This window comes from Pipra filicauda, unplaced genomic scaffold, assembly GCF_003945595.2.
Source record: "Pipra filicauda isolate LSUMZ 115617 unplaced genomic scaffold, ASM394559v2 scaffold615_size277210_pilon, whole genome shotgun sequence".
NCBI lineage: Eukaryota > Metazoa > Chordata > Aves > Passeriformes > Pipridae > Pipra > Pipra filicauda.
The window spans coordinates 76,999-93,465 of record NW_024104771.1 but is presented as its reverse complement, the minus strand read 5'-3'; the positions used below and the strand labels follow the sequence as shown (position 1 = coordinate 93,465).

At 53.3% G+C, this 16,467-nt stretch overlaps 2 protein-coding genes, 1 long non-coding RNA gene and 7 other non-coding genes across 12 annotated transcripts; 1 reads left to right on the top strand and 9 right to left on the bottom strand.

The window, feature by feature from the left end:
- Positions 1 to 491: 491 nt before the first annotated feature.
- CWC25 (CWC25 spliceosome associated protein homolog) lies at positions 492 to 7,789 on the bottom strand. The gene is made up of 10 exons (XM_027747509.2): positions 7,739 to 7,789; positions 7,005 to 7,177; positions 6,124 to 6,360; positions 4,985 to 5,054; positions 4,607 to 4,734; positions 4,317 to 4,386; positions 3,475 to 3,659; positions 2,838 to 2,924; positions 2,076 to 2,237; positions 492 to 1,303 (listed from the first exon to the last, which is right to left on the bottom strand). The coding sequence occupies exons 1-10, from the start codon at positions 7,754 to 7,756 to the stop codon at positions 1,189 to 1,191; spliced, it is 1,245 nt and encodes a 414-aa protein (XP_027603310.1). The 5' UTR covers positions 7,757 to 7,789; the 3' UTR covers positions 492 to 1,188.
- Positions 7,790 to 7,948: 159 nt separating this feature from the next.
- On the top strand, positions 7,949 to 10,714 carry LOC114001947. Of its 3 annotated transcripts, XR_005566093.1 has the most exons (4): positions 7,949 to 8,083; positions 8,966 to 9,092; positions 10,280 to 10,367; positions 10,447 to 10,714. It is a non-coding gene; the product is annotated as an uncharacterized LOC114001947 (long non-coding RNA). The 3 variants fall into 3 exon arrangements; XR_003545715.2 differs by having other exon boundaries at positions 10,280 to 10,714; XR_005566092.1 differs by having other exon boundaries at positions 7,949 to 8,559; positions 10,280 to 10,714.
- On the bottom strand, positions 9,165 to 9,236 carry TRNAC-GCA. Its single transcript has one exon. It is a non-coding gene; the product is annotated as a tRNA-Cys (tRNA).
- On the bottom strand, positions 9,636 to 9,707 carry TRNAC-GCA. Its single transcript has one exon. It is a non-coding gene; the product is annotated as a tRNA-Cys (tRNA).
- Positions 10,118 to 10,189, bottom strand: TRNAC-GCA. The gene has a single exon. It is a non-coding gene; the product is annotated as a tRNA-Cys (tRNA).
- TRNAC-GCA lies at positions 10,586 to 10,657 on the bottom strand. Its single transcript has one exon. It is a non-coding gene; the product is annotated as a tRNA-Cys (tRNA).
- Positions 10,715 to 11,061: 347 nt separating the features above from the next.
- On the bottom strand, positions 11,062 to 11,133 carry TRNAC-GCA. The gene has a single exon. It is a non-coding gene; the product is annotated as a tRNA-Cys (tRNA).
- A 266-nt stretch (positions 11,134 to 11,399) lies between these two features.
- TRNAC-GCA lies at positions 11,400 to 11,471 on the bottom strand. Its single transcript has one exon. It is a non-coding gene; the product is annotated as a tRNA-Cys (tRNA).
- Positions 11,472 to 13,663: 2,192 nt separating this feature from the next.
- RPL23 (ribosomal protein L23) lies at positions 13,664 to 16,261 on the bottom strand. The gene is made up of 5 exons (XM_027747535.2): positions 16,217 to 16,261; positions 15,900 to 15,983; positions 15,134 to 15,262; positions 14,132 to 14,245; positions 13,664 to 13,797 (listed from the first exon to the last, which is right to left on the bottom strand). Exons 1-5 carry the CDS (start codon positions 16,227 to 16,229, stop codon positions 13,715 to 13,717), a joined length of 423 nt encoding a protein of 140 aa, XP_027603336.1. The 5' UTR covers positions 16,230 to 16,261; the 3' UTR covers positions 13,664 to 13,714.
- On the bottom strand, positions 14,938 to 15,068 carry LOC114002292. Its single transcript, XR_003545825.2, has one exon. It is a non-coding gene; the product is annotated as a small nucleolar RNA SNORA21 (small nucleolar RNA).
- Positions 16,262 to 16,467: the final 206 nt, after the last annotated feature.

Below are 16,467 nucleotides of genomic sequence, written 5' to 3'. Positions count from 1 at the left end.
GGCGGCGAGGTGGCTGCGGATCGGCCCGCGGGTGGAACGCGGAGAACCGCGGCACGCGTTGGGCTGAGACGCGGGATAACGGAGAGCGACAACGGAGGGAAAGGGACGGAGCTGGGGGGGGGAAAAGCATCCTTCCCTCCTCCTCTTCGCGGAGATGGTCTCGCCCAGCCGGTGTGAGGCGCCCGCCCAGGCCACGCCCCCGCTGCCAGCGGGCCAATCAGCGGCGAGGCGGCTGGAATTATGAATGGGCTGTTTCCCACGTCACGCGCCGCCGTTTAAAGGGCCAGAGCGCGGCCGGGGCCGCCCTGGGACCCCCCGGGACAGACCCCTCGTGGGGCCCACCCGCGACCCCTCCGGCACCGGGACGGTCCTCAGGGATGGATACACCCGAGAAGGGGCTCCCACAGCCTCCTACACCTTCACCAAACCTTCCCCCCACAGCGAATTCACCCCCCCGCCCCTCCCGCCCCACCCGAGAGCCACAAAGAAGCTTTAACAAACGACAGTGGAGTTTCTTAATTAAAAAGACAAAATAAATCTACACCGCTGTACATATACACATTACTTACAGTACAAAATCCCAGAGAAATGTCTGCTGTACCCAGCTACGCTCTGCTCATTTCCCTTCCCCTGGAAGCAGCTTCTTTTGGGTCAAATATCAGTAAAATCTGTGAGTAACCAAATAATGGCCACAGATACTCTGAGACCGGCCTAACATCACACCCTGCACACCTGAAATGGTGACAGGATGGACAGGGCTCGTGTGGTTTTATCAAATTCCACGAAATTAACTCACATGTCAATTGGTTCTGCTCTGACTTTTAAGGATTAATAAAAATAGCTGTTTAGCTCTGGCCTATAAAGAGCTCGGTAGTAGGAAGCAGTGACCACCTGGCAAAATTTGGTAACAATATACAAAAGTGACACCAGCCAAGGTGGGGAGAGGGAAGGAAAAGCTAAAAATGGACCACAGAGGCTCACGAGTTCCCCAGCCAAGGTCCCACCCACTACAAAAGTATTCCCAGTGCCCCCAGTCCTGAGCACGCCCTGGGCTCAGCACAGAGATCCAGCACCTCTGGGAGTTGGGAAGTGTTCCTGGAGAGAGCAGTGAGGCTGTGCTGGAGGGCTCTCACCTCTGGGAACAAGAGTCCATTTAACTGCTGCACAGGAGCAGAGGGAGAACAAGCCTCATCTCTGCATAAAGTTCTTTTCCAAGGCAGCAGGAGTTCTCTGCAGGGAGTGGATGTTCCTCTTCACACGCTCCTCCAGGGTGGAGGTGGAGGCACTCTCCAGCTTCAAACGGCTGCAGGGAATTGGAACAGAGAAAGAAATCAGACTTTTTAAACTGGAAGAGAGGAGGTTTAGATTAGAGATTGGATACTGGGGAAAAATTCCTCCCTCTGAGGGTGGTGAGGGGCTGGAATGGAATTCCCAGAGAAGCTGTGGCTGCCCCTGGATCCCTGGAAGTGTCCAAGGCCAGGTTGGAGCAACCTGGGCTAGTGGAAGGTGTCCCTGCCAGTGGCACTGGATGGGCTTTAAGGTCCCTCCCAACCCAACCCAAACCATCTCGTGGTTCTGTGGTCTGCACTTAAGAACATGTTCTCCTCTGATTAATCTCTAGAGCCTGCAGAATAAAACTGCCACGGGATCTTTCTTGCACCCTCTGGAAGGTGTCACTCCAAATCCTTTTGCCTGCCATGGCTACAAGGGCTAAGTTACCACTAAGTGTGTTTAGGCACTTGCAGGCCTAAGAGTGTTTCAAGCACTTAAAACCAGAAAATTTCTAAATATCTGCATGTGAAACACCACCTGGAGATGGGTGGTTTTTTATTTCTACAGGTTGGCAAAACACAGCTGGTTGCTGTTTCCTGTGTCTGACTGTCAAGGCCATCCCAGAAATAAGCACCTTTTGGGCTAAGAGGAGAATTTGGGAACAGCAGATGTCACCAGTTCTACCGTAAAACACAGTGGAGATGGATCCTACACCATGATCTGCAACATCCCAAAGCTTGAGGCCCTCACTCAGAAGCTGTGGCCTGGATTTCCCCCGAATGAGAAGGAGGGAAAAGACTCACTGGAAGAACTTTCCATCCCTGGCATCGAGTTTCTCCAGCTCCCGCTCCAGCTCCTCCTCCTTCCTGTGTTTCCTGAGGTTGTTTGCTCTCTCCTCTTCCCTCCACTTGGCATTTTCCATCATTTCCTGCCGTTTACGCTCCAGTTCCTCTGGAGAGAGTTTTCTGTTTGGGTAGAAACCACCACTGCTGCCAACCAACAGCACACCGGGCCCCGTTCCCCTCGTTTTCCATTCCTTAAGACCATGGGATTGTTAAGGCTGGAAAAGACCTTTAAGGTCATCAAGTCCAACCACCAAAGATGACTTACAATGCCCCAAATTAGGGGTATTTAGCATGGTTTTCTCTCTGGTGGCCAACCAACAAAGCTTTTAAATATTCAGCTTCATACATCTAAATATTCAGCTTCACCACGGCCCAGCAAGAGCCTCTTTCCTCCCCCTTTTCAGCCTCCCTGTGTTTAACTGACCTGTAAGATGATGCTGCCGAGGTCCTTTTTGCCTGATGGCAGTGAAACAGAACCTCCCAATTAACAGCCCACGGGACAAAGACACCCCACATTCCTCCCTGCCTGGCAGGAGGAACCGGCGACCACCCGGATGGGTTTTTGGGAAGGTGTCCAAGGTGTCACGTAACAGCCAAGCCCAGGAGCACCCGCTGAGCCCTCGAGGACTCTGTGTCTGACTTTCTGGACACCTGATCTGCTCTGCTGCGGTTCAAACCTGGTTCACAGGCTGCACCCAGCTGGTTCTCAGCCTCCCTCACCTGGTGTAACCCGGGGGGTGCTGGCGCCGGTAGCTCTTTTTGGGGGAAGGGCTCCTGGCTCTCCCCTTCTCCTCCCGACTGCTGTGCCTGCAACCCAAAAAACGCCCTTGTTAGCACAGATCATCACATTTCTGAACGTTCCCTGGCTTTATTAGCACATTCTGAAGCCAAGACATCCCCCACAGCTGCAGGGCTGTTACCTGTCCACCCTGCAAACGAATTCTAATGAATCTTGATATACTTTTTTACTCAGTCCTAATTATTTCATCAGCAAACCTGCTACATGATTTTATATGCATTTAAAAAAAGATAATTCTACATCTTTTCTGTTGTATCTATTCTAATTTATAAATTATGAATTCTAATTATCAATTATGAGTCTGAAGAGAACTGGTAGCCCAAATAAAGCAGAGTCACAAGCAGTACCCAAAGGGTGTGATTAGAGAGGGTGTCCCAAATGAAGAGTGGGATTGTCCCCTCCAGCAGCTCCCTGGGTGCTCCTGGGCAGCTCCTGCCCTTCCCACCTTTCCACCCAGCACTGAGCAATAAAGTCAGGACACAAAGGTGGCAGGAGATGGAACAGGAGGGATTCTGATCCCAGGGAATTTCCCCCCCGACCCAGGTCACCCACACTCACTGTTTGCTGTGTTTGGAAGGAGATCCCGAGCCCCTGGAGCCGGATTGCTCCGAGTTCCTCCTGCTGGAATGTCTCTGGGGGGAGCGGGAGGAGCTGCGGGAGCGATCCCGGGGCCTGTGGGGAGCCCTGTCCTGGCCAGGCCCTGGGGAGCTCCGGGACCTGTGGCTCTGCTCTGAGTCTCTCACCTGCAATTCAGAAGGATCTTGGAGGAGAACAGTGGAAGGCCCCAGAGGAGACCTCAGGGAGGGGTGTACGTGTGGTTGGGGTTTATTTATGTCCCTCCCCAGGTTCCTGTTCACCCCTCGCCTAAAAAAAATGTGTCTAAAAATGTTATTTCTGCCTGATGTTCAGAAAACTAAACAAGGCAGCCGAGCTGAGTGTTGGGAGAGACGAGGGAAGAAACTCCTCCCTGTGAGGGTGGGGAGGTGTTGGAATGGATTTCCCAGAGAAGCTGTGGCTGCCCCAGCCCTGGAAGTGTCCAAGGCCAGGTTGGACAGGGCTTGGAGCAACCTGGGATAGTGGAAGGTGCCCCTGCCCTTGGCAGGGGGTTGGAATTAAATGATCTTTAAGGTCCCTTCCAACCCAAACCATTCCACGATTCCATGGGTAAAACTCTGAGAAACTAAACAAACCTTAACTTGAATTCTCAGCAGACAAAAGTCCCACCAGGATTTGAATAGTTTTAATTTCAAGGCTTAGATGGCTGCAAATTGAATCCAAAATTTATTAAATCGTGTTCCCCTCATAATCCTCTTCCACTTGGTGCAGCAGATTTGCAGCAAACTCCCAAAACTCTTTGGTTTTCCCTCACTCAGGGCACTGGGATTGGGACACACACATACCTGCAAACCATATCCTGGGACTTTGTAAGGAGCAGGTTTCCAGGAGGAATTGTCCATCCTCTTCTGAGACCTACAGAGAAAACAGAACAGTCCTTTTGGTGAAGATGAACTGCAAGAATATGGTACTTTTTTTAACATTAAATTATTATTATGGCACCTTAACGATGCAAAACCAATGAAGTAACAACACAGGAACATTTAAGCCAATTAAAGACTCAAAGAGAGGACTTGAAAACCAAATAATTTAACGAGGAAACGAGGTATTCTTGCCACAAAACCTCAAAACTTACTTATTTTTGCTTCTCTCCTCCTCACTGCTGGAGCTGTCGCTGCTGGAGCTGCGCCGTCGGTGCTTCTTGTGCTTCTTCTTCTTCTCCTTCTTCTTCTTCTTCTCCTTTTTATCCAAACTGTTCTGCAGCTGCAGAGCAAAACCCCCTCTCCTTGTCAGTCATTATCACCATCCCCACCCCTGGGGGCTCAGAATCATAAGGGAAAATCAGGAGTTCTCTGTGGAAAAGCTCCTGGAACAAAACCCAGGAGCCACCCAGCAGGGTCCTCTCTCAAAATTAAAGAGTTTGGGTCAGGAAAGAGCTCAGCAAAACTTCTGATTTCTGAGCCTCCCCCTGGGCCAGTGTGTTCTGTGCAAAGGAACCCTGAGAGGCACCTACCAAAGCTTTGATTTTCTTCATTTTCACGGGGTTGTTCAGAACTTCCCTCTTCTTTTCCTCCTCCCTCTTTCTAAAGCAGGAAAAATAAAAATATCAGTGTTTTCAAACACAAAATATCACGTTTTCATGAGAGAGATCAATCAAGTGCAAGCTCTAAGAACACATAAAGGATGAATCTGCCCTTTTCTCCTCCATTTAAGGTGCAAAAAGCAGGACAAACAAAGATTTGTTACCATCAACCTGCCCAAAATGCCAATAAATGCCTGGTGCTTACTTTTAATACATTTGTATTTATATATTTCAATAAATGTGAAAATGTCTTTACACTGTTTATAGGGTAAAGACCTCTTTAAAAACATAAAGATATTTACAAAGTCAAAGACACAAAATTAAAGAAAGACACAAAGTTTTAAAGGCATTTATAAAGTTAAAGGCATTTATAAAGTTAAAGGCATTTATAAAGTTAAAGGCATTTATAAAGTTAAAGGCATTTATAAAGTTAAAGGCATTTATAAAGTTAAAGGCATTTATAAAGTTAAAGGCATTTATAAAGTTAAAGGCATTTATAAAGTTAAAGGCATTTATAAAGTTAAAGGCATTTATAAAGTTAAAGGCATTTATAAAGTTAAAGGCATTTATAAAGTTAAAGGCATTTATAAAGACATTTACAAACCGAATCAATTTAAAGATGTATAAAAATGTCTTTCCAGTGTTTAGAAGATAAATATATTTATAAAATTGTAAAGGCATTTATAAAAAATCTACGGACATTTATAAACTTGAAAGACATTTATAAAATCCCTAAATTTAAAGACACGCATGAAAATGTCTTTTAAGATAAATATTAAGATAAATATGTTTTTAAGATAAATATGTTTTTAAGATAAATATGTTTTTAAGATAAATATGTTTTTAAGATAAATATGTCTTTTAAGATAAATGTTTATAAGGTAAATACCTTCATAAAAATGTAAAGGCACTTATAAAAATTGACAGACACGTCCAAAATTTTTGAATTTAAAGGCATTCCCGACGTGTATAAATTCAAACACCCATATAAACGTGTCCCTGCAGTGTTTCTAAGCCCCACAGCCCAGCTCCCAGCCAGGACCCCCCTCCCTGGAGCTCCCTCCCAGCACCTGATCATGAACAGAGGGTCCTCCCGGATTTTGTTGGCCATGTCCAGCACGGAGTTGGCCCCAGACTTGGCAAAGATGGATCCTGGCAGCAGCCCAGTCTCACTGGAACACCCTGCCTCCTTGTCCTCGGCCTTCTCGAAGATGAACTTGTCCACAGGGCGCCCCATGAGATATTCCTCCCTGTTCACCATCCCCCCGGGGCCCTGGTACATCCACTCCAGCTTCTCTTCCCTTTTCCTGTTGGGGAAAAAAAAACAAAAACCCACCAATTTATTTTCCTCCTTGCAGTTCTGAAGGTAGAGTTTAAAGCTTAAAACGTAAGGTTTAAGGTGAATAGAAATGCTTTATTATTATTATTATTATTGTTATTTCCTCAGCACAGAATGGACATGGAGCTGCTGGAATGAGTCCAGAGGAGGCACCAAGATGATCAGAGGGAGGGAGCAGCTCCTATGAGGAAAGGCTGGGAGAAATGGGATTGTTCAGCCTGGAGAGGAGAAGGTTTAGGGATGACTTAACTGTGGCCTTTCAGTGCCTGGAGGAGCTTCAGGAAAGATGGAGAGGGATTATTTACAAGGACTTGGAGTGGCAGGACAAGGGGGAAGGGATTCAAAGCGAAGCAAAGTTAGGTTTGGATGGGATATCGGGAAGGAATTCCTCCCTGAGAGGGTGGGGAGGTGGTGGAGTGGACTCCCCAGAGCAGCTGTGGCCGCCCCATCCCATCCCTGGGAGCGCCCAAGGCCAGGCTGGACAGGGCTTGGAGCAACCTGGGCTAGGGGAAGGTGTCCCTGCCCGTGGGGTGGGACTGGATGTGCTCCCAGGTCCCTCCCAGCCCCTCCCACTCCCCAATTCCCTGCTCCCCTGCTCCCCAGCCCCCTGACCGCAGCGTGCCCATGTCCTCGGCGTAGCGCTGCATCTCCTCGCGCGCCCGCTCCTCCTGCAGCTCCCGCTGCAGCTCCTCGATCTTCCTCCTCTCGGCCTCATGCTTCTGCTCCGCCTTCCACACCTTCTCCACATTGCGCAGGGTCTGGGGGTGCCAGCTCTTCTTCAAGTTCTGGGGACACGCGGGGACGGGGTTGGGATTGGCACCGAGGGCCCACGGGGATGGGCAGGGAGGCTGAGCCCAGAGAGCGCCAGGGCTGCCTTGGAGCCCCTCTCTGTTCCTCCACGACCCCTCTCAACTCCCATCTTAGCCCCCCATCAGACCCTTCTCAGCCCCCCCTCTCCCTCAGACTCCTCTCAGCCCCCCCCGATCCCCCTTACACCCCTCGTCCTCCCCCAGCCCCTCATCCCGCCCCTCAGCCCCTCTGAGCCCCCTCACCCTCCCCCGGCCCCTCTCAACCCCCCCCAACTCCCATCAGCTCCCCCTCCCAACCTCCTCAGCCTCTCCCCGATCTCCTCTCAGCCCCCCTCAACCCACCCCGGCCCCTCTAAGCGCCTTCCCCCTTCCCTCAGCCCCCTCCGTTCTCCCTCAATCCCCTCCGACCGCTCTCACCCCCAACCCGCGACCCCCCTCAGCCCCGCCCGTTCCCCCCGTCCCTCTCAGACCCCCCCCCCCATCCCCCGTAAGCCCCTCCCGTCCCCTCTCAGCCCGCTCTCCCCCCCGGACCCTCACCAGGTCTCCCCCCCCCATCGCGGCCTCCGGGCGAGTGCGTCCCCCGCCGCTACCGGGACCGGAACTACGTTATCACATCGCGCCGGCGTCGCCAACGTCACTTCCGGCAGTCGGCAAGATGGCGGCGCTAGGATGGGCAGTGCGAGAGGAGGAGGGAGGGGAAGAATGGTTTGGGTTGGAAAGACCTTAAAGCCCATCCAGCCCCACTCCCAGGGACACCTTCCACTAGCCCAGGTTGCTCCAGGCCCCGTCCAACCCGGCCTTGGGCACTTCCAGGGGATTAAGGCAAGATCCGTTTAAGTGAGGCTGGTAGGAGCAATCCCAGAGAAACGCCTGGGGATTAAAGTGAGTAATTCCAGCTGCACAGAAGCCACGGGACAGGTCTGGCAGGGAGCTGTAATTGCATTAATGTGCAGACGGGAAGGTTTGTGCCTCCGGGTTCGGCAGGGCTTGGAATCTCCCGAGTCAGAGCCTGTGACCTCCCGAGTTAGAACCTGTGAATTCCCATCCCAGGGTGGGTTAGAACTGGGACCGCCCTGTCCCTTCCCAGGTTAGAACCAGTGGCCCCCAGTCTGGGTTAGAGCTGGGGACCCCTCTCCCCAGTTAGAGTTAGAACCATTGACTCTCCCACTGTGCGTTAGAATCGGGGATGCCCATCCCAGCACAGATTAGAACTGGGGACCCCCACTCCCAGCCCAGTGACCCCCCCAGTCTGGGTTAGAGCTGCAGTCCCCTGTCCCCAATTAGAGTCACAACCAGCCCGGCTTGGAACCAGTAACCTCCCAGTCTGCGTTGAACTGGGGACCCCCAGCCCAGCCCAGGTTAGAACTGGGGACCCCCCCAGCCCCACTTAGAACCAGTGACCCCCCCCATCTGTGTGGAACCGGTGCCTTCCCGGCCCAGCGCGGGCTCGAACCGGTGTCCCCGCTGTCCCCAACCCCCCGCGCTGCCCCTGCGCCACCTTTTCCCGCCTCGCCCCCTCCCGCCCCCCCCCGGCCCCGCCCCGGGGGCGGCTCAGGGGTAGCGCCACCGCCCGCGGGACCCGGGGCCGCGGGTTCGAGCCCCGGGGGCACCCACACACCGACCTGTGTCATCCCAGCCTCGGCTGCCCCCGGGGAACGTCCCGGCACTGCTGGAAACGTGTAATCCACTGGCCAAATCAGGGGTAATTCACTGGTTAAACCGGGGGTAATTTACTGGTTAAATCAGGGGTCATTACTCCGACAGGAAGAACTGGAGCAGCAGCTGTGGGGTTGAGCCTGCTGGTGTGGACGTGGAGAGCAGAGAGGAAATGTCAAAACCTGCTCTCACGCTTGGCAAAACATCATCAAGTGATTCCCAAGGCCTCAGAGGGGTAAGGGGGTCTCTCTGTGGGCTGTGTGTGAGGAGGTTGTGGGAGAAAAAAAAGGGTGAGAAAGGACCAAAAAGGGGGCACCTGGAGTTGAACCAGGGACCTCTTGATCTGCAGTCAAATGCTCTACCACTGAGCTATACCCCCCTGGCACTGCACCTGCACAGGGGGATTTTAAAATCTTTATGGAGACAGACAAGTTTGGATGGCCATGGTTTGCATTCCTTTACTCAGCAGCCCCCTGTGCACCTTAAAGGACCTGCCACAGCCTGGACAGCCAGTTAAACAGAAGAAATGATGCCAAAGATCATCAATTCTGCTAAATGGGAGTACTGCAGAGAATTAACAACAACAGACAAACAAACTCAGCAGTTCCTCAGTGCACAACCCCTGCCCCTTCCCAACAGGGCCTCACTTCCTTCAGTCCCAAGGCTCCCAACCAACATTCAGTGCACAGCACAAACTCCCACATCCAGCAAGAGCTCCCCACCTTCTCCCCGGGAAACATTTTGGCCAAAGGAAGAGAAAAAATGAAGGCAAAAGACAAGGGGGCACCTGGAGTTGAACCAGGGACCTCTTGATCTGCAGTCAAATGCTCTACCACTGAGCTATACCCCCCTGCTCCTGCACCTAAACAAAGGGATTTAAAAACATTTACCAAGAGAAACACATTTCTGTGTCCACTGCTTGGGCTCTTTTACTCAACAGCCCCCTGCACCCTGCCTGTCAAAGGCTGTACAGGGAGTTAAACAGGAGAAATGATGGGAAATAAGGTCAGTTCTGGGAAATATTGTCAGTTTTGGTAAATATAGAGTTAGGAACAGAGAAAGGCACACACAAACAGTGAGTAGTTACTCACACAGGGCACAGCTCCTGGAGCTTCCCAGGAGCCAGGGCCTTGGAACCTTCAAAGGTGGAGCTCAGAACCACATGGAGAGAACAGCACAAGCTGCCAGATTCAGGAAGGGGCTCTCCAGCTTCTTTCTGGGAAAGATTTTGGCAAAATTAAGGCTGAAGGAGAGGAAAAGAGGGGGCACCTGGAGTTGAACCAGGGACCTCTTGATCTGCAGTCAAATGCTCTACCACTGAGCTATACCCCCCTGGCACTGCACCTGCACAGGGATATTTTAAAATGTTTATGGAGACAGACAAGTTTTGATATCTATGGTTTGCATTTCTTTACTTGACAGCCCCCTGTGCACCCTAAAGGACCTGCCACAGCCTGGACAGCCAGTTAAACAGCAGAAATGATGGCAAATATCATCAATTATGAGAAATGTGAGTACTGGAGAGAATTAACAACAGACAAACAAACTCAGCAGTTCCTCAGTGCACAACCCCTGCCCCTTCCCAACAGGGCCTCACTTCCTTCAGTCCCAAGGCTCCCAACCAACATTCAGTGCACAGCACAAACTCCCACATCCAACAAGAGCTCCCCACCTTCTCCCTGGGAAACATTTTGGCCAAAGGAAGAGAAAAAATGAAGGCAAAAGACAAGGGGGCACCTGGAGTTGAACCAGGGACCTCTTGATCTGCAGTCAAATGCTCTACCACTGAGCTATACCCCCCTTGGTGCAGGATGTGCACAGGTAGATATAAAAAACCATTTATTTGGAAAGAAACAAGTTTTTTCTGTCTGTGGGTCGGATTCTTTTTCTTGCAAGCTCCCTTTGTGTGCCTGCCAAAGGGAGTTAAATACCATAAATTGTGATAAATGTGATCACTGCAGAAAATGAAGAGCAGAGAAAGGCCCAGACAGTGAGAAGTTGCTCACACAGGGCACAACCTCTGGAGTTTCCCCATAGTCAGAGCCACGGTACCTTTGAAGGTGAAGCTCAGAACCAACGTTGAGTGCACAGAACAAACTCCCAGATCCACCAAGAGCTCCCCAGCTTCCTCCTGGGAAAGATTTTGGCCAAAGGAAGGCTGAAGGAAGAAGAAAATTAAGAGGGGGGAAAAAAATAAAAAAGAGAGGGGGCACCTGGAGTTGAACCAGGGACCTCTTGATCTGCAGTCAAATGCTCTACCACTGAGCTATACCCCCTGCTTCCAGCCAGCATTCCCAGCAGGAATCTCCCTGCTAATTGCCACCCCAGCAAAACTGCTAATTAATCCCAGGGCAGAAAAGCAGGTTCTCAGAGAAATACTCATCCCTCTCCTTGGGAACACTGGGCAGAGGCTCCTCTGCTCTGCTGGGGGTCACCTGCAGCCAGCAACCAGCACGAGAGCTCGGGGGGGGAGAACGTGGGGATGGAGAGCTCCAAACCAAATCCTGGGGGACGAAAAGAAGGGGGGAAAAAATAAAAGGGGAGGGGGCACCCGGATTTGAACCGGGGACCTCTTGATCTGCAGTCAAATGCTCTGCCCCTGAGCTATACCCCCATGAGGGAGGCAGGGCCAGGGAGGCTCCTTGTGGGCAGTGACACGGCCACAATTCCAGGGCTGCTCCCACACCTCAGCCCTGCCACATCCCAGGGCTAATCCCACACCTCAGCCCTGCCACATCCCAGGGCTAATCCCACACCTCAGCCCTGCCACATCCCAGGGTTGCTCCCACCCCTCATCCCTGCCACGTCCCAGGGCTGCTCCCACACCTCAGCCCTGCCACATCCCAGGGTTGCTCCCACACCTCAGCCCTGCCACGTTCCAGGGCTGCTCCCACCCCTCATCCCTGCCACGTCCCAGGGCTGCTCCCACACCTCAGCCCTGCCACATCCCAGGGCTGCTCCCACCCCTCAGCCCTGCCACATCCCACGGCTGCTCCCACCCCTCAGCCCTGCCACATCCCAGGGTTGCTCCCACACCTCAGCCCTGCCACATCCCAGGGCTGCTCCCACCCCTCAGCCCTGCTCCTCCTTCCACCCCAAACCCCAGCCTGGGGCTCTCACCACCCTCCCAGCCAGCCCTTGAGGGTCAAGCCAATGAATTCCCACTTAATTTCCTCTAAAACACAAGGAAAAATAATGTCATTCCCCATAATACGTGGTGACATTAAGAATGACAGGGCAACCCCCAATATATTGCCCAAGATCTTCCTAATTCAGAGATTTTTTTTTTATATTATCCTTGGAAACTGCATACTTTTTTTATATCAGTTTCCTTTAACTTGTCCTGGTTTAAACCCAGCCAGCAGTCAAGCCCCATGCAGCTGCTCACTCACTCCCCCAACCAGCAGGATCCAGGACAGAATTGGAAGGGTAAAAAGCTGGAAAACTCATGGGTTGAAATAAAGATAGCTTTAGGTAAAGCAGAGAAAGCAAAACAAGGAATTAATTCACTGCTTCCCACGGGCAGGCAGGTGTTCAGCCATAAAAACACCCCCTCCCAAAAAATTTAAACCCAAAATGTTTAAATCCAAGAATCCAAGGCCATGGAAAGAAGAGTCTTCAAAAATCAGAAACGTGGCTGTTAAAGCATCAGGGGGGAAGAGGTTTGTTCCTTAGGCTTGAGCAGGTCCCTGCATCTCCAGGGGGAGTGGCAAGGAACACTTTTTGAGCCATGGGATTTTGCAGGTTCGTGGTTAGGCCAGAGAGATGGTTAAAAACAAAATGAAAAAAAAAAATCAAAAAATCAGTTAAAAATTTCCCAAACCAGTCAGTGCAAGGCCCTGGTGGTTTGTCCCATCATTCCCCTGGGTTTGTGCTTCCAAATCTGTGAGGCTTCGCTCCATTTTCCCCACCCTCCCTGCACTGAAACCCCGGGAATGGCACCAGGAATTGCACAAAAACATCAGGAATCTCCAAGCAGAGGGAAAGAAATGCACTGTGCTGAGGGAAAATGCCCTTAGTGCCAGGGCAGATGGAGGCAGGAATTGCAGCCAGGCCTGGGAGCAGCCCCTGTTTCAGGGTGGATGTTCCAGGGCACAGGGGCCCAAAACCAGGACAGAGTCACTGGTGAGCCCAGGGATGAGACATCTTCCTTGGTCGGGTGGGCAAGGAACACCCAAACCACTCCTCCCTCTGCTCCAGAAACACCAGGAAAACCACAGCCTGTCCGTGGACGTACCTCCCCACTGCTCCTGAAGCCTCTGGAGCTGATCCTGGAAGCTCAGCTCAGACCTTCCACGTGGAATTGGCATCGAGGGTTCAGCAGCTCCTGCTTCAGCTGCTCCCTTGGGTGACAGCAGTGGCCTCCACGTGTCCTGAGGGACATTCCTCAGATCCCACTGTCCACCAGGACCTGCAGCTCATGGGTCAGCTCTTTCGGGCACTATTTCTCCCCCACAGTATCTCTGAGTGGTTAAAATTATCCCTAAGCAGTTAAAATTGCCAATTCTGGAAGAAAATTCCAGAAACTCTACGGTTTTGAGAGCTCCTGCACAAAGGCAGGGCTCCCACAGACCCCTCCCTGTTCCTGTCTGTGCACACCCACTGGATCAATTCACTGCTGCTAAAATTTAAGCCATTCCAGGTGTTTTTCCAGCAGTGCAAGAACCTGCCTGAAAAACAGACTTAAGATATGAAAAGCCCCAAATCCCGTTTTCCTGCTGAAACACACACAAGGAGCTCCATAAAAATCCTTCCCAGCACCACCTCCCTTCTTCCAGCACCTTTGGCAAGAAACAGAGCACGGAGTTGGGTACAAGGCCTTTTATTTGCTGCCTCTGCAGAGGCTCAGGGGGAGGCTCAGGCGATGCTCCCGGCGTTGGAGGCGATCCTGGGCCACAGATCCGCACATTCCTTGGCCACGGGGCCTGTGATTGCTGAGCCTGGAAAACAGGGATAACGGAGCATCAGTTCTGCCCTGGGAGGGGGGAATGGAATTCCCAGAGAAGCCGTGGCTGCCCCATCCCTGAAGTGGTCGAGGTTGGACGGGGCTTGGAGCAACCCGGGCTGGTGGAAGGTGTCCCTGGGGGTGGATGGATGAGCTTTAAGGTCCCTTCCAACCCAAACCATTCTGGAATTCCACAATTAAAGAACACAGATGGTCCAGGGCAGCATTTCCCACTCTCTGAGTGGAACCTGGGTCCTCTCCCTCAGGAAAGCTCAGCCTTGGTGGCAATGCCCCCCTCCCCACATTCCCAGTGGGAATCCAACCCTCACCTTTCATTTCTCCTTTGTTATTTACAATCACTCCTGCATTGTCTTCGAAGTAGAGGAACACCCCGTCTTTCCTCCTGTAGGATTTCCGCTGCCGGATCACCACGGCCGGGTGCACTGGGAAGGGAAAGGAGCAGCTCGGGGTCACAGACCTTGGGATAAACACTCACTGCAGGGGGATGTCCCTCAGGAGCTGCTCTGCTGCAGCATCAAACCCAAGGCACAAACTTGGGGGTGTTTTTTAACTTTACATCTCATATTTGTGGTGTTCCACTAAGAAGAGGTTCGGTTTGTGGTCAACAGTCCCCTTAAAACTGAGCGTGTAACGCTCAGAGCTGTGTCTACACCTGGATGATCCACTGTTTTCCCACTTTCCCACCTTTATTTCTAAATAAGCCATTAATTCACAAACAATATTTGGCAAAAACTCCTCTGGAGCGGGAGCAAACCTGTTCCCTGCCCATGGCAGGGGGTGGGACTGGATGGGCTTTGAGGTTCCTTCCCACCCAAACCATTCCAGGATTCCATGATCCAACTTCACAGATCCATGCAACATTGCTCCTCTTTTATACATGGAGAAATGGACCCAGCAGAGGGTTTTGGGAAGGAATCCCTCCCTGTGAGGGTGGTGAGGGACTGGAATGGAACTCTCAGAGCAGCTGTGGCTGCCCCATCCCTGGAAGTGTCCAAGGCCAGGTTGGAGCAACCTGGGCTAGTGGAAGGTGTCCCTGCCCATGGCAGGGGAAGGGAATGAACTGGATCATCTCCAAGGCCCCTTCCCACCCACCCCATTCTGTGACCCCAAGCCCCGCTGTCCCACCACTGATTGAAATCAGCAGCACGAGCTGCCACTTCACCCAAAAGCGGCGCCTTTGCTCTGCCCTTCCACGACAACTCCCTGAGCCACGGCACAGACCCAACGAGTGCTTTTCAGAAGGGGGGGGAGGAGGAGACACTCCAGGGCCTTTGTCCCCCGCTTTCCATGACAGGAACGGTGGGACTCACCCTTCTTCCTCAGCTCAGGCTTGCCCTTCTTCACCGTGGCCATCACCATGTCTCCCACGCCGGCCGCCGGCAGCCGGTTCAGCCGGCCCTTGATGCCCTTCACGGAGATGATGTACAGGTTCTTGGCCCCTGTGGAGAGCAGCACTCCCATTATTCCAGAAAGGTGTTATCCCAGGATAACACCTTCAGCTTCACTGAAGGGACACCCACTGCTGTCTCCTCCCGCCGAGCCACAGGCACAGCAAGGGCTTTTTGCAGGAAAACCGGGCTTTGGGAAATCACTCAACACCTGGTCACCCTCTGCGTTACCCCGGGGGGCTCCTTCCTCCCCGATTCCAGGGCGACTCCTTCCCGCGGGGCTCCCCCAGTTCCAGGGGTGGTCCCTCGATTCCAGGGGGTCTCCTTCCCACCAGACTCTCCTGATTCCAGGGGTCTCCTTCCTGCAGGGCTCCCCCGTTCCAGAGGGCTCCTTTTCCCGCTGGGTCCCCAGTGGGCCTCCCCCGTCTCCACGAGGCTCATTCCCGAGGGTCTCCACCGGTTCCAGAGGGGCTCCTTCCTTCAGGGTCCCCCCGGTTCCAGGGAGTATGTCCCGGTTCTAGACGGGCTCCTTCCCACTGGCCCCCACCGTTCCAGTGGGGCTCCCCCGGCTGGAGGGGGGTTCTTTCCTGCTGGAACTGGCTCCCCCGATTCCAGGGGGTCTCCCCGGCTCCCAGGGATCCCTTTCCCGCTGCCGCCCCCTCGGTCCCAGCCCCAGCCCGCCGCTCACCCGTGTTGTCGGCGCAGTTGATCACAGCCCCCACCGGGAGACCCAGGGAGATGCGGAACTTGGCCCCGGACGAACCTCCGCGTCCTGCGGGTCGAGAAGAGCGTTAACCCGCGGGCAGGGCCCGATCAGGGCCCCGGGCAGCGGGGGCGGCCACACCGCCCGCGCCATCCGAACCCAGCGCCTCTTGCCCGCGTCCCCTCTCCGCCGCAGCGGCCATGGGGACCCCGGAGCGGGCCGTCGGGACGCGGGAGGGCGCTGGCCGTGCCGGGATGGCGGCGGATGGAGCCGGATGGTGCCGGAGCCGGCCCGGGCCTCACCTCGCTTCGACATCTTGGCGCCGGAAGAGGCGGCGCCGGTCACGTGACGCGCCCGCCCCGCCCCGGGGCTGAGGGAGGGGGGAACAGCGCCCCCTGCAGGCGGCGGGGAACGCCGCGCCCTCACACAACCCCGGCACCGGGAAAACCGGGATAAAACCGGGATAAAACAACCGCGGGGGGCGAGCGCAGCGCCACAGAATCACAGTCAACCAGAGTAGAAAAGACCTCTGAGATGATCCAATCCGCCCTGT